Here is a 15,802-nt window from a genome sequence, read left to right on the forward strand (position 1 = left end):
GTGTGGTAGCTGGCTGGTTCTCACTGTAAAAACAGACGTGGCGGACCAATAGACTGGGGCCTCCTAACATACGCCCCTCTAGAGATGATTTGGGAACACTCAGGAGCAGCAACACAGACGCGGTTGGCATATAGCAAGCCTCAGGACAGAGGCCCGACAGTTGCAGTGGGGTTGCCTTGCTAAAGTCTACCGGATATCATGTTATATCATAATCCGTATCCCTCCAAACCCATACAAGACAAAAGACCAAGAAAACGCCATTGGTAGCACAAAGCTTTCTAATCCGACTTATTCTTCCCAGCATCCGACGAGGACGCGCTCCACCCCCAAGGCAGCCACGACCCGCCCGACACAGCCGGCGTCGGCTGTGCCGACCCCTCGTTGTTGTCCTCGGCACCGCTCTCGGCCTCGATCTTCTCAAAGTCGACCTCGCTACGGCTCTTGCTAAGACCGCTCTTGCCGCTAGATGACGTCGTCGGCCTGTCGTTGCTGGACTGGAGCCCCTCTAGATTGATGTCCTGCGCGCTGCCGCCGGCGGCCGGCGCGGCCGCTGCCCCGGACCGCAGCTGGGCTGCCTCGCGGTCGAGTGCGCTGAGGACATAGTTGAGCCGCTCGCGCTGTGCGGCGAGGAAGGTCATCTTGTCGGCGTCGCCCTGGATGGTAGGCGGCACAAGCGTGCCCGACGCGGACATGTCGCCTGTGGGGAAGGCCCCGACGCCAGGCCCTCTTGTTGCGGAAGCCGCCTTCGTGCCCGTAGCCGCCGTGCTATCCGAGGCGACCACCGCAGCCGTGGCCGCGTTGACGGCGTTGGAGAGGAAGCTGTAGAAATCTGACCCCGCGTTGCCGGCGTTACCGGACCACTGGGCCTGTGGGAGCTGAAACCTGTCGAGCAGGGCTTGGGTGTAGCTGCGTGGGCGCTGCGACGCGGGTATGTTGCTCTCGGCCTTCGCGGCGGCCGGGTTGGGCGGCAACCCGAGGACTTGTGTCCTAACAGCCTCGATGGCGCGCTTGAGGTAGGCGATGCCCGCAGCCTTCATCTTATCGTGGGTGGTGGCGATAAGCTCCTCGATCTGTGATTCATTCTCTTCTAGATAGGGGTGGATGTAGGTTGTGTAGATGATGCGCGCGCCTTGGGTCTGGGGGAGGACGAGGTAGAGGAGGAAGAGGAGGCGGATGTACGAGTACAGTGGGATCCTGTGCAAGACAGATTGTTAGTATCTTCAATCTTCAACCCATGAAGAGGAATCTAGGTCGTCCAGGACGTACCAGACGAGAAACCATTCTGTCCAGCTCTCAACCAGGAGTGCGCACGCCAACACGACCCAGTACATCAGCCATGGTGTCAGCTGGGCGGGATCGGAGGTCTTGAGCGCTTTGTAGGATGCGAAGAGGGGGAAGAGGAAGGAGGTGATGGACGACAGCAGCTTGGCGAATATGTCGAACATGGTCACTGATCGTGGAGGCCAGTGTGTGGGCTGTAGGATTGTTTGCACAGATGCGAGTCGATGTCGAGGAGGGAGAGGGAAGGGGATAGACAATAATTGGGAAGGAGACCCCAAACGGATGGAGGGGCGCGTTCACAGGACGACGTGGGGCTCATCCACGGACCCGTCAGCGGCACGAGGACAAAGCAGCTGCCCTGGACCCTGCCTACAGCTCTAAGTTCGTGCAACGCGGGGGACTGTGGGCCGGCTCCAGCCGTTTTCTGTTGGTTACTAGACTATGTATGGTGTTTGGTAGTGATTGTCTGTTACTAGCAAATGAAAATAGTTTATGTATGCTATTGTTCTTGTTTTTCATAGTCAGCGCACAGCCTTGTTCTCTTCCTAGTGGACGGTGCCTCTCATGCCTCCCAGTATCATCTGGCGCACGGTAACATCGAGTGAGTGCAAAGCGAAAGGGTCTCACCTGCATCCGGCGAATCCCACTTAGCGCGTGCCTTCCCGCCAGGCCCGCGTGTGCCGTCTGTAATCGATAAGCCCTACGTCATGCGTCGTGTGCTCGGCTCGCCGTCAGGCCCGTTCGTCGCGCTGAGACAGGGATCTTAATGGCCCCTCGAGACGTCCTTCTGTCAATCAATACGATCGCGGGGCAAAAAAAAAGAGAGTCATTGACCTGTGGAGAAGTTCCGTCTTGGAAAGCAATGGTTGATCGATGAATTTATCTCACACTACTATGAGGACAGATTGCATTGGCCGTACATCCTTCCCTCTAATGACGCGTCCTGTTGATCCACGAAATAATCATTCCGACTTCCTACCAGGCACCGAGCAAATATCTAGCAGGCACATCATATGTGTAAGTCAACGTGGCCTGTGTGCCTGCTGTTCAGGCAGCAAGATTTATAGAATCCACGTGTTATTTATGCTCAACTTTGTGATGTTGAGTAAATTCTCTTTTCTTTCTTGGCTTTCTTCTTCTTGGTGACCACGGTGTCCTGGCATCCCGCTCATTTGTTCTGCCCAGAAGGCCTCATCCCCTTCTTGTTATGCTTGGACACTATTGCAAAACAGAAGAACGAGATCATACTAGTACAGAAAGAGCAGCTTATAAAAACTATCATCTTCAACACAAGATAAATATACAACGAATTTATGTTAAAGAAGTGTATTGGAGAACCAGATAGCTGACGGCCTCGGGGGTTATATATTCCGGCTTTAGCAGTAGTTGCTTGGAGGAAGCAAATCCAGATTTACTTCCAGCCTTCCACAAGTCGACATCTTACACCTTATCACCCTGGTAGAGTAGCTGTCAAGACGGACCTCTTCTTGTCACTACCGTAGGCACTTCGGTGAGAGCTTCAAGTTCTTCAAAATCTGGCTTTGAATTACTGTTCTTGATGATACGTTGCGTATGAAGCTCATGGACTTCAGGAGGTGAGTACCACCATGAACTATGCGTCCGTCGCCTTCCTCGCCTTCGGCTTTATCTCGACAGGCCGGAACTTCGTCTGGGGCTACTCAAAACTATGCCTGATTAACAATTTGAGCGGGACTGGCCTTCATTCTTTGTCTTTTTTCCGCCTAGCCTCTGCTCGTCCTCGTCCCTGGACAAATAAAGCCGCAAATTCGAGCGCAGATTGATAAGCAGGTCGCTTGCCCTTCTCACTAGGGGCGACCTTGTCCGCATTCGCGAGGTTCTGAGATCGAGGTTTCACTGTTTCAGCAGGGCCGCTGAGGTATGACTTTGTTGCGTCCAGCCAGTCAACGACCATCTTGTGAGTGGGCCGGGGACAGTCGCAGGTCTTCCACCTCTCGCCACACTGAGAGCAGAATATAGCACCGCAAGGACTTCAATAAAAGTGGTCAATAACAAGCTATCCGGGCGGGACTCTTTAAACATACCAAGCTGCATATTCTGCCACAATTTCGACCGGCCCTTCGCAGTTGAAACACCTTTGGCAAAAAGGATTCTTCCTTTGGAATACCAATACGTCAGGGGAGCAGCATCTTCTCCCACAGTGCGCAACCACGTCGCTGGGCGGTTTCTCCGTCCATATCCATTTACTTGAAGGCAGTCGACACACAGCATTCACAGTGAGTTTTGAATCACCGCGGAAAGCCTTGCGTTCCTTCTCGTGCTCCTTGCTCATACGAATTATATCGTCGATCTCATGTTTGGTCAGACGTTTGTGAATTTGGATATAACTACCCTAACCACTCTGGCGTTTAGCAAATTGAATGTTATGTGGCTATTGTTTACAATTGAGGCTGCTAAAGACTCACAAAATCCTTGTAGCTGTAGTCGAGTTCGTTCACCAGTATGTGTTTAGAGACAATTTTAGAACGGATGTTCGTGATCCTCTTGCCACGGCCAATGCCGTTATCATCCAGTGCGGGCGATATGGGGCGAGCTTCTTTTGGCACTATGTCGTGTTCAGGGTTGGTTTTGGACTTCGAAGCGGGACGATCTGTTTGTAACACGGCTCTTGAAGACACGCTGGATATGATGTGCTCGCGTGGTGAAGGAGAATGATCGACCTGGTCTTCATTATCGGTTCTGGTTCTGGCTGGTTTCTTGCGTCCCTTTGGCAAAGTTGTTCGTGGACGGAGTTTTGGTGCGCTGGTCTCTCCCGGTCTTTTCATGTGCTCTGAATCCTGGTCTTGAGTGTCCTTCTTAAACTTCGAGGTTCGATGATGAATTGGCTTTGACACTTTGGGTTTTGAGGATCGAGAACGTGGGAAATCCAGTGTACATGTCATTGATGATGGGGCAACAGCCTCGACCGAGGAATTATCCTCATCATGCGGTTCTGCTTCTGTTTCTCGCAGTTCCTGTTCATCAGGAAGATTTTCGGTGCTACCCTCACTGCTGTGCTGAACCAAGCTCGCTGTTGCGACGTCGGCGGGTAGTTTTTGGAGGAATGTACTGTCGCAAGCGACGGAACTCGAATCCTCATCAGCATCTTCAACATAGGCCTGGTGTTTTCTTGAGTCTACTACATGCGTCGTTGTGGTAGAAGACTCTTGGGGCAGACACGTTCGATCCCGGTCTTCCACTGGCGTCTCTATCTGGTCGAACTTGACGGGTAGATCGGAAGGGACTTTCAACCTGGCGGTTTCGATGTCTGATGTCCAATTTGCGGCTGGTTGTGTAATATCTTCACACTGAGGAGTGAAGATCGTCAATACAGTCGTGTCCTGGACACTGTCCACACCGTCGCGAGTAGACTTATTGTCCTCTTCCGTTGTGAGCCATGGGTGCTTCAGAGCCAACTCTGCTGTCAGTCGCTCTAGAGGCATTGGATTCATCATTGACTGGATAAAATCTATCCCTAATTCACTAGTATTGACTTCGTTCAGAGCTTCCTCGGGGAAGGGGATGCGGCGGGCCGCATAATCCACGAGCTTGAGATAGGTGTCAAATACTCCTTGGTCAGTGAGGGCGTGGAATACGGTTTCAGCCAAGCACCAAATGTCTGAGCAGAAGCGATCAGCTCGTTTGGGGTCCTCTCTAGTGAATCCAAGAAGCTCAGGGGGTATAAATCCGGGCGTGGCCCGTACGGTGCTTGAGCTGGTGATTTCTTCTGTTCTTTTGCTCAGCCCCAGGTCGCCAAGTTTAACCCACCAATTGGCTGGTGGGGCACTTTTGATGAAGATGTTCTACCGAATTCCATTTAGTGGTGTCGTTTTAGCAATATGGTTGTAGACAAGTCCATACTTACCGCAGGTTTGATATCCCTATGAGCAAAGCCAGCTTTATGCATGAGACTAACGCCAACCAGCAGCTGGCGGGCGATATCCTGTACCTCGCCCTCCGGTAGCCTGCTATGTTTGCCCAAATAGTGCCTTAGGTCTCCGTATTCGCAATATTCCATCACTGCGTGTAGCCAGTCGGTGCTCTCGAACCAACCGTGAAATTGAACAAAGAACTCGTTGTACTGCAATAGCCAGACAACTCAGCATTCATGACTCTGAAGTGACAAACCTGGGTCTACATGGATGCATACCTTGGACTTATTGGACGAGAAAGTGGCCAAAGCCTCGAGCTCGCGCACATAATCCCTCCGTTTCAGAGAGGAATGGATGCATTTGACCGCACGCAATTCAGCGGCATCAGAAGCGCTCCGACGGCCATCCAGTTTTCGCTCAAGCCAAACTTCTCCGAAACCTCCGTGTCCAATTTTCTTTTCTCTTATCCATGTTTCTTGTTTCTGCGACCCTTGACGTGGACGCAAGAGCTTGTGAACGGTTCGTGTGTGCTTGAATACAGCTTCCAGTTGTAGATGTCGGACAAGTTCTGGCAAGTCGTCGGGGTCGGTCATTTGTTATTGAAGAGGTGTGAGCGCTGGTCTTGGGTGTGGGGAGACATTCGTTCGGAACGATGTAAATATGGTTTCGCTAGGGTATTTCAGTTGATTTCTTTGAGACCCAGCATGGAAGCTTCTGGGGAAACGTGGTATGTTGACTCCCCTCCTCAGCTGACACTCGCCTTCCTATTCAAGATCGAGGGGTTGGTAGTGTCACGTGGATCATGCATGTCAAACCTGATCTGTAAATGATGTTGAAGGAACCAATACTCGGGCAGATCCATCGAGGTCTTATCTTGGTCTTTGCGCCGCTAGTTGATCACCTTGGGCTTCGCTACGGACGAAGAAATAGCTTCCTGAATGCTACAGGAAAAGAGGAACAAAAGTCTTTGTTTCCATTTTATTTCATGGCACAGTGTCTTCGAATTGAGTACTGGACATGTGAAGCTCTAAATTTTGGTACTTGCTTCACTGCGTGGAGCCAATCAAAACAGCAACACATCCGCCACGACTACAGGATTCCCCCAACTGCATTTCTATCTATCAGTGACCACGGATCGCTCAGAAAAGCGAAGCAAGCATGTCAGCTGAGCTAGCTTTGGCCATTGTTGCTACCGTTGATCTGTGCCTGAAGTCCGTTCAAATCCGTCCCGTCATTATGCGGACTCTGAGCTGACCACTATCGGCCAACCAGGTATGGGACAGAATTGAAGCAAGTATGCACTACGCTTGGAGCTGCCAGTAGTGAGGTCGCAGAAGCAGTACTGAAATTGGAGAACGGGTTGTTGAGGTTTCAACAACAGCTTGACTTCTCACAGCGAATCCGGCACCTCATGAGCCGACAGCACCAAGAAATATACGATAGGAGCCTGGTTATGTTTCAAAGCAAGCTGGAAATCCTGAAGTCCATCCTTCAAAGCGCTACGTCTCCTACTGATGTGGATGGTCTCGATAGACTGAAGTACCTTTGGAAGAGGAACGTCATCACAGAAGCAATTCAAAACCTCGAAACCTGGCAGGCCCTTACGGACCAAACATGGTTCTTGTTCATGACCATAGTGGACGCGGGTGTCGACGATGCCTTAACCATGAAAGACTCAAAAGTCCTGAGCATTATACCGTCTGCATCAACAATTAGATCTTCCTGCATGCTGAACAAATCCCTAAGCGGTGCTAAATTAGTTCTGCCGCATGGAGAGATCGAAAAAATGGAAGTATCCGATATAGCCTTCTCAGACGTCAAGCTAGCCAAAAGGGACAGTTCATCTGGTTCATCTTCTATCTATATTCTCAACGAAATCAGTGGTCTCCAGTCTCCGCCTGGATCATACTTTTCGAGATACACGATTGCCAAAGAGGACTCCGGCCAGCTTGCAAGCAGGCTACAGCACAATGAGCCGGAAAAATTCGGACTTCTCACTTGCAAAGGGTTCACCTTATCTGGCACAAAAGCAAATCCAAAGATTACCTTGGTGCTAAGAACACCGCCTGGTCTTCTTCCATGTCCGCGAAGCTTGCGAGATCTGTTGCTCAGTACGGAGCTTCCAGGGTCTCTTACCCAACGTCTTGATATTGCCAAAGGTCTGGCAAATGCAGTTGGCTACGTTCACGTCTTTGGCTTCGTTCACAAAAATATCCGTCCAGAGTCGATCCTGTGCTTCAATCGACCAGATGGAGAAATCGCGTCCACCTTCCTTGTTGGTTTCGAGCTCTTCCGCAGAGACATGGGCTGGACCCAGAGGTTAGGCGACACTGCGCCCGATAAAAATCTGTATCGTCATCCATCCCGCCAAGGGATTGATCCCGCATACAATTATACAATGCAGCACGATATATACAGTCTTGGCGTCTGTCTCCTGGAGATAGGTCTTTGGAAAAGCTTCATTGACTACACCCCACCAGGTACGCGTCTAGCAGCCCTGGTGTCAGATGCTTTACAATCTCCAACTGGCGTCAACGACCAGCAGTTGAATGTAAGGCTTTCAGTTGAAGGGAAGGAGAGGCTGGTTTGCCTAGCACGTGAAAAGCTGCCCCAATTCATGGGGACCAAGTACTCCGAGGTCACAATAGCCTGTCTGACATTCATGGACAAAGAGAGCCCAGAGCCCAGCGACGACTTGGAACCTGGGGATGACAAGGAAGTTCTTATTGGTGTACAGTACATTGACCAGGTCAGTGAACCATTTCCACATGAATTCAAGCCATCAGACAGAACCATGTCACTGATCCGTCCCAGATTCTTCTTCTCTTAAACACGATAGTCATGTGAGGTGCAACTTGGATGTCAAAGACTGATACATTACATCGATTCTGTGCAATTCGAGATACAGGTGTAATATACGTCCCTCCAAAATGCTGCCGGGAGAGCATTCGTTGCTCGCGATCGGGGTGTTACTCAGGGTCGGAGTTTGTTGGTCTGCTGAAGGTGTCGTCCTCTCTGGATAGCCGCTCGCCACATAGAAAGATGCTGAGGCAGCCATATTCACATGCTCTTTGTATTCAATATGTGATGTTGAATCAAGACTTGCTGATAATGATCACACGTCTTAGCCTCCCTTTCATTTAATTTATCTATCAAAGTACATATTGGGCCTCATATCCTCTGGGCTGGGCTTCCGCCATCACAATTCAAAATCAGGAGAACAAAGTGACATAAACGAGTCATCAGTCGACCTAGCGAAAAGACTCTTCGTTAAGCCAAAGGCAGTAAATTGTTGTACTGCCCCGTTTGAGACAAATCTTCAAGAGCGTCCAGTAGAAAATAGGCCACGGAATGAGGAACAGGAAGTTGAGATTTTCATAAGAAATTAGTGGGAAAGCCGAACTCAGTTTTAGCCATACGCTAAAGTGAGGTGGGAGGCATAAGGTCTCCAAGATCCATTTCAGCCCGCCGCCAAATGCATAGTTCCGTCTGCCCAAGTACAGATGGAGTAGCGAAATGTCTCAGCTAATTTCAATTATCGAATAACTTATTTGGTTGACATGAGGCCTGAATGTCTTCACCCCATCTACTCTGGGAAGAAGATCCAGCACAATGAGAAAACACCATCGGGCCAATTCTTCCCCCTCTTGAACTTCCTGCCAACACAACCGTTACCAATCATAAGCTGCACATCTCATTCAGCTGACCACAATTTGGAGGATCCAAGTAGGATCTTTACACCGTCGGAACCATTTCAGTGGTCGCATATATCCCGGCTTCCGACTTCGGTTGCGAAAGCCTGCATTCTCTTGCAACCTTTACTCCCCTACTGAGGATGTAGCGACATTGAGCGATGGTTCCAATCACAGTCCCAGAGGTAATTGATTTGGTATCCATCGTCTTGAAACGAAGAGTCCCTGTAAAACTCGATTGAGCCGGGGAAGGGATCACCCAAATCCACTATCCAATTCCAGGTCTTGCAGTAGGTGTGGCATTCCGATTCCTCTTTCCCGTCCCTCCAGAGTGAAATAAAGTCTCTAACACGGTCGACCGTATTGGAATCTTTGGAGGGGATGTCGAACGTCACGCTGCATTTAGATTCCAGAAGATCGCACGATCGGCCACGGTCGCAGTGGTCGTGAGAAGGCTGTGTGAAGTGAATCGTGAGCCTGCTAATCTGTGGGAAGAACCGCGGGATTGGGTGTTCAACTGCAGTCCAAACATTGAATGTGCGCCAGAAAAACAGCCACCGGGCTGGGTGCCTGAATGCAAGCTCAGTCCTATCTCCGAAGACATCCTCTTCGTCAGTGTCCTCCTCTTCGTCAATGTGCTCTTCGTCAGTCTCATTGTCGCTGGCCTTTTCTTCGTGGGCAACAAAGCACTGTGCTTGGAAATGTAGGTGTGCGGCCTGGAAACTATCAACAGCAATGTTCCGGACCATGGTGAGGCCGTTTAGGCCATCCAGAGCGTCTGATAAGAGATTCAAGCGGCATGGCCAGTCCACGAGGAACACATCGTGCTCTGTGCTCCACCAGAAACCTCCATCGTTGACGTTTTTGAAGATGAAATTTCCCCGATCCAGGATGAAGGCTCGACTTTCTTGGCAGATCTGCGACAGAACTGGCTGCTTTGGGTGGTCGTCGAACTCAAGGCGTGGTTTCTGTGCATCGGGGGTTTGCTGATCACTTGTGCCTTTGATTTGTGCTCTCAAGATTCTCCGATCAGGAAGCAGCAGCTCCCAGATAATTAGGCGAATCTCGGGTGGAAGCCCAAAGAGACCATCAGAATGCTCCGATACGCTGCTGGAGGAGCTCTCGTGATTCGAGATTGAGGTGTCGCTTGGGGCCGAAGTTTCTTGGTCTCCGAAAGGAGTCGCCTTCTCTGCATCGCCGCTGGCCATTGTGGAGAGGACCAGGCAGCTAGACGAGTCAGCATAGAGCACAGTGGTCAAGACAGGCGAGCATGGAAGGCCTCGGTCAAATGGCTTACTGCAACTGATGCCCTTGCAAGAAAACCTTGCCCAAATGTCGATGGGAAGCCTGTGTTCTTGAGGTTGCCTGCACGATCAAATGCTGGATGCCAACAGACGCGGCGCACGTTTGACCCAAACTGCCAGGGGCGTTGGTAGTAGCCTAAGCGATATGACGCGATGCGACAAATTGTGCTCTCGTCGCAGAAGCCTGTTGCGAAAGTGGAAGGAGTGACTTGGACTTGTTGCTGATCGCTCAGATGTAAGAGGTCTGGTGGATCAAAACGACGCACGACCATTGGGGGTTGGAAGGTGGGAAGGGCAAGTCAGTCAAGAAATTGTGCATGATAACATTACTGAGATTCACACCAAATCAAGGTAAGTCCTGTGTGCCTCCGATAGTATTCAATATGCTGTCGAAACGGTACTGTAAACGGTGCTATGGAGCCACGCAGAACTATGACGTGTAATTATTGTACACATAGACCTTTGGTTCTCAGCCATGTTATTTGAATTACTCCTTCATTGCGCATCGTACTCATTCTAATCCTGCCGACGAGACATTCAGAAGCAGGTGTTGACAATAAATTATCTGAGAAAAGCATAATCCATCTATCCTGGAAGGATTTCTGACCATTGAGACCAAGGCTGCCGTTCGGGAAGCCCAAGTCTCACCGTTGGTATATTTGCCAGTTCAGGTCCTCGTACACCTCCTCATCCGTGGGTTTTCGTCGCCTCCAGGTCTCATCAATCCAGTTCTTGAGGTCTTTCGGGCGCTCTTCGCGCTTGGCGACTACACGATGACGGAGCTGTTGGTGCTCCCCCAGTGTATTTGGTCGCCGATACCCAACGTCTATCTCATCTAGCCTCGCCATCAAGCCGTCCTCGGATAGCTCAGGAGCATCATGCTCAATCTCGCGCAGCGCCTCGGCAAATTCCAGAGCAAATTTCACGGGCCCTGCACTCCTCATAATCTTCTGCCTCACCAGGCCGCTCCGCAGTGAGAGCCACAGGTAGCATGTGAAGCAGCAAGCCATCCACGTAGCCTCGAAAGCGAGCCCCAATCGGACCAGGTAGCTTGAGAATCCCCAGACATAGCCCTGTGCAGTATTGCATATTGCCCTTCCCTCGCCCAGCAGTTCAAGGGAAATTGGCTGCCCCTTATAGCAAACGCAATTACCCAGGCTCGCGAAGCCGCTGCTGCCGGAACAGTTGTGGCCGATGTCAACAAAAGGAGCAGATAGCGAAATTGCGCTGCCGTTCAGCCATATTGTCGAGTTGTACGGCATCTGTCCTGGAAGTAGCGCCTCGCCCGATACGTTGCCGAGAGAGAAATGAGCCCAGGACATTTGTTCGGGGACTTCGAATTCGAGCGCCAACTGCGAGTCCGCTGGAATAGGTGTGGCCTGGGGCGACACGACCTGGGCAGCATCCAGGGAGGGATTGAGGCCCGAAAAGTCCCTGAACGTGCAAGTTTTGTTGCTGTTGATCCACCAATCGAGTCTGATGCCACCCTGGTCAACGACTTCAGGTCGTAGGGCCGCTTGAGAGCCATTTACAAGCCATCCTTGGGGATGAAGAGAGATTTGTAAGAGCTGCTTCGTTATGGCGTCTACAGTGCGGCGTCAGCAGAGTGTTCCAGCGTTCCGTGCAGATACAAGCCGCCACCCACAAGCTCGAATGCTCTGGAAGTTTTCAGAACTATTTTTCACGTTATTTGAACCATTTATCAGCCCGAAATGGTCCCATATAGTTGTCGCCGTATTGACCTTCCAGCCGCCGGACGTGTAAAGTAGCCGCCGGGGAGGGAGATTAGTCCCCATGATATCTCCAGTAGAGGACTCGTTGATGCAGGGTGTTTTGTCGGTGTAAGTAAAACATCTCGCTAAAGAGTCTAGAGTGGAGAAGTCCGGGCCGATTTCGACGTGGTCGTCCGGCGAGTCGAACCTGCTGCCATCCAGCACCCAGCATAGGGCCAGATCGCGCGTATCCAGTGGGACGATGTTTCCGTCTGGCATGGCGTATAATCGATGAGAAAGGCTGAGTAGCCCGTTGCAGTGCTCCAAAGAAGAGAGAAGAGGAGGGTGTAGCCGAGGGCGTAGATGAGCAGAATGGTGCAATAGAAATTAGTGAGTCCCTGCACGAAAAGAAAATCCTTGAGGATCCCACAGAGCGACTCGAACGATGCTCGCGACCAAGACACAGTAAGGTAGTACCTGCAAGTGACATGATAATGCTCCATGGCATAGATCAGCAGGCGACGCATGACACAACGATACAGGATCCAGCCATGGAGCAGTCTGCCACCTTGGCCAACGGTCGTATCCCACGCCACATCGATGAGTTTCGCTTGGGTGAAGGTGAAGTTGCCGAAGGTGAGGTCCAGATTGAAAGCCTGCGCAATGCCTGGAGATCCAGAGTCACCAAGTTTGTCAATGCAGCCAGGGTCGAAGATATCCGAATAGGAACGGGACAGCCTTTTTTCATTAGACTGAACCAGCTCACTCGAGACGGCAAAGCCGATAGTGCACAATAGAAAGAGTCCTGCGAAGCCTTTAATCTGCTTATGGGACAGTTGAGGGTCTTCGCTTGTCCGTTCTGGCGAGTCATCTCGAAGTGACAATGGTGTAGCCGGCGAGGCTTGTGCAACGTCGACAGCAGGAGTAACATCCCCGCTTGTGGGCTCTGAGACTGCTTCTGCACATGGAGAGGCTTCGACGACGTTGCGCGGTTTTGTGGATCCTGAGCCCAAACGCCTCATTCGGATGGCGGGAGGTAATGCCATAATTGATTTTGGCATGATGATACTCCACAAAGTGGTTATTAGAAAAGAGGTGAGGTCTGAGTCCTGCGGCTGACGCGCTGATATAGATATAATATATGTCCAGGCAGCTGAAACTCTGGTCCCAATTCGATATGAAATGTCGCACGCTGTGTAACGAGGAACTCAGCCAGGAATTTTCGTGCAGATATATTGCAGAAGCCCAATCATAGCCATTCTGTAGGTTTGTCTGTGGCTAGCTTTTTTTGCGCTCCACAGTAAGAGACTTTCTTGCACCAGTCACAAGTCAGAAATGAAGACCACGGGCGTCAACCTATGTCTCCAGCTCCTCATACAGACCAGTGTGGCATCCGACGTATGCTAGCATTGCATAATTCGTTGCCTCTCTCCGTAGTGAAGGTTGTACAAATTCAATGTAGATACGGCTTACGTGGTGTGCATTCCGGCCCTTCTATTGCAATCGCAGAGTTGTGTTGGCGCCATGACTTCCATATCCTCTAATTGAGGAACTCTGAGAAATCAGTCCATGCGAGAAGTGTGCGCGATGTTTCAGCCACCGAGTCGGTCTCCAGCATGATAACGAGGATGATAATCAGCACACTAGGGTAAGTTATGATCCAAGCAGGATCCTAGAGTTAATTCCACCACTCAGTCACACCAGCGACCTAAGATTTGTCCGCCTTTCAAGGAACGCAAGGAGTGGAAGACGGATGCGACTGACCAAGCCTGGAATGCTTGTATTTGAGTGGGCATATGACCAGAGTTCTAGCTACACGAAGGGCCCAGCGGACACCCTTTCTATATGTCTACTCAGTGTTTGTGCCTACATCCCCTTTACTGCCATAGCCAGGGTGTTTGACGTGTAATGAAGTTGATAATGTTCTTGAGTGAGGATCAGACGGGGAGCCTGCTGTCGGGCCTCAACGCTAACAGACCCAGCACCGTGGACAGGGTGACCGGAACGGCCGAGAAGACAGGTCGTGCGAGCATCTGAGAGGGTTTCTACTCCGACGCACTCTGGTTTCACCAGTGGAGGTCAGTCGAGGTGCTTTTAAAACAGCCCATATCTTCTGGCCAGGAGAGCCTATGAGATTGGGGACAGGTCAAGCGAAGGTGAGAACCTTCGCAAGCCTTGAAGTGGGCTTCCAAACGAGCCACTCGTTCTATCAACACCGAGTTCTCCCGGATTATATCTATGTCCAAGAAATCAAATTGCTCGTTCTCATAACCGCTGGGAACCCATAATCCAGGTATAAGCAAATTAGAAGGCGGATGTTACATAGAGCAAGGAGCGGATAAATAACCCAAGTGACGAGGTAAACAGTACTCGAGTGCTAAACACAAACACTCACACGTCTCTTTTGCGTGATTTTCTCTGTCTGCAGGAGGTGCCACGCAGTATCATATGGCTGCAATAAATACGGTGACCCACACGCTGCCACAAAACCTTCCCTCCAGAACTCACTCAATTATATTACAGGAGCGAACAAAGCAAACTCCCAGACTGACAGCTGCAAATAATCATCATGATGCAGAACAAAAAGGGCTGAGAGAGCAAAACGGCCCACATGTGAGATACGGCTGTAGCATGAATGAGGTCAACAGGTGCCCAACACAAAGACCATTTGACTCGCAGATAGAGGAAAAAGCAGATGAGTATGTATATATTTCAGTGGTTTCGCCAATGTAGTACAAGTGCATTCTTGCCAGTACGTGAGTTAGCATCAACGGGCTTCTGAAACAGCAATTCCGAATGATGAACAGAGTACATGGGCACACAAACAACTATTCCTGTCTGTGACTGTTACCACGATGAGATCAAGTGCCTGTGACAAACAGCTAGAGCATGGTGAGCCACAGGAGCCTGACACAACGAGCCCTTCACATCATAGACAATAAAGCAGTATAAATGTTTGGTCTACGAGCTGCTTAAAACCAAATTGAGTCTTCTTGCCCACCATACAAAGCTCTGGTCTTCATAAGACTTCAAAACATTAAGCTGTTCTTGCCATTCGTCATTATTGCAATAGCCAAAACGTCAGAAAATCAATCACCATGGATGAGGCGATCGCGCAAGAGGCTGAGAACATCGAGGATCGAGGGCTTCCTGGGAAACACGACCCGAACTTACGCAATGATATCCTTGGACTGTGGCAACAAGCTACCAACTGGTACACTCTCACAGAGCTGAACCGGCGATACCTCGAAGGCAGACTGGCCCTCTGTCCAAGCTATGATTTTCCTGTTGAGCCGGAGACTGAGTTCTTTTCAAGACTTCTTGAACTTCACGACTATGGACTTATTTCAACAAACTCATGCCCAGGAACAGGTCCCGAGGACACGGAGCGAAGCCAACGTGCCTTCTTGTTCTTCAACATTCCAACTCGTGGACTGGCAGCAAGATCGCCTCACGCATTGTTCAACTTCATCCAAGCTCTGGTTGCTTCTACGGAGGTATATGCTCACGTCCGATTCCAATACTACAATGCACCGTATGGGATTCAACGAGACGCAATCATCGATGGCCTGATGCAACGTGGAAGCTACAATAATCTTCCAAGAATCAATGATGATGCGTGGAGGGGGGAGGGGTGGAGTTATGACCAGGACGATCAAGGTCACGCATGCACCCTCAATTTCGTGCAAGCAGTGTCTCTCAATGAACACGGGAGAGGTATTGAGGACTCCAGGATCCAGACGTGTGGCTCAAGCTTCAGAGATGATCAGAGCCCGATCTCAGCCAGCCACAGGGCTGATCCTCTACAAATCTCCGTAGTGGCCAGGGACTGGAACTACACAGCAATCGGGGAGTTGCTCGAGTGTCTCTTAAGAGACTCAGGAATTTTGCCCGCATACAGTCGATGAAGCAACAAACAAGTC

The 15,802-nt window shown here is 50.6% G+C and overlaps 6 protein-coding genes across 6 annotated transcripts; 3 read left to right on the forward strand and 3 right to left on the reverse strand.

Moving 5' to 3' along the window:
* Positions 1 to 278: 278 nt before the first annotated feature.
* Positions 279 to 1,445, reverse strand: J7T55_013798 (Receptor expression-enhancing protein 2; the record flags this gene model as incomplete). Its single annotated transcript, XM_053140705.1, has 2 exons — positions 279 to 1,194; positions 1,267 to 1,445. The coding sequence occupies 2 exons, from the start codon at positions 1,443 to 1,445 to the stop codon at positions 279 to 281; spliced, it is 1,095 nt and encodes a 364-aa protein (XP_052996135.1).
* Positions 1,446 to 3,001: 1,556 nt separating this feature from the next.
* Positions 3,002 to 5,764, reverse strand: J7T55_013799 (kinase-like protein; the record flags this gene model as incomplete). The annotated part of the gene is made up of 6 exons (XM_053140706.1): positions 3,002 to 3,262; positions 3,345 to 3,416; positions 3,527 to 3,610; positions 3,726 to 5,102; positions 5,165 to 5,380; positions 5,450 to 5,764. The coding sequence occupies 6 exons, from the start codon at positions 5,762 to 5,764 to the stop codon at positions 3,002 to 3,004; spliced, it is 2,325 nt and encodes a 774-aa protein (XP_052996136.1).
* Positions 5,765 to 6,329: 565 nt separating this feature from the next.
* Positions 6,330 to 8,018, forward strand: J7T55_013800 (uncharacterized protein; the record flags this gene model as incomplete). The annotated part of the gene is made up of 3 exons (XM_053140707.1): positions 6,330 to 6,382; positions 6,444 to 7,920; positions 7,986 to 8,018. The coding sequence occupies 3 exons, from the start codon at positions 6,330 to 6,332 to the stop codon at positions 8,016 to 8,018; spliced, it is 1,563 nt and encodes a 520-aa protein (XP_052996137.1).
* Positions 8,019 to 8,997: 979 nt separating this feature from the next.
* Positions 8,998 to 12,940, reverse strand: J7T55_013801 (uncharacterized protein; the record flags this gene model as incomplete). Its single annotated transcript, XM_053140708.1, has 4 exons — positions 8,998 to 10,090; positions 10,816 to 11,752; positions 11,813 to 12,151; positions 12,310 to 12,940. The coding sequence occupies 4 exons, from the start codon at positions 12,938 to 12,940 to the stop codon at positions 8,998 to 9,000; spliced, it is 3,000 nt and encodes a 999-aa protein (XP_052996138.1).
* Positions 12,941 to 13,214: 274 nt separating this feature from the next.
* J7T55_013802 (uncharacterized protein) lies at positions 13,215 to 13,916 on the forward strand (the record flags this gene model as incomplete). The annotated part of the gene is made up of 3 exons (XM_053140709.1): positions 13,215 to 13,277; positions 13,439 to 13,527; positions 13,862 to 13,916. The coding sequence occupies 3 exons, from the start codon at positions 13,215 to 13,217 to the stop codon at positions 13,914 to 13,916; spliced, it is 207 nt and encodes a 68-aa protein (XP_052996139.1).
* A 1,061-nt stretch (positions 13,917 to 14,977) lies between these two features.
* J7T55_013803 (uncharacterized protein) lies at positions 14,978 to 15,787 on the forward strand (the record flags this gene model as incomplete). Its single annotated transcript, XM_053140711.1, has 1 exon — positions 14,978 to 15,787. One exon carries the CDS (start codon positions 14,978 to 14,980, stop codon positions 15,785 to 15,787), a length of 810 nt encoding a protein of 269 aa, XP_052996140.1.
* Between the last annotated feature and the right edge of the window lie 15 nt (positions 15,788 to 15,802).

The sequence above is a fragment of the Diaporthe amygdali genome (assembly GCF_026229845.1).
Source record: "Diaporthe amygdali strain CAA958 chromosome Unknown NODE_7_length_1459731_cov_64_868725, whole genome shotgun sequence".
NCBI lineage: Eukaryota > Fungi > Ascomycota > Sordariomycetes > Diaporthales > Diaporthaceae > Diaporthe > Diaporthe amygdali.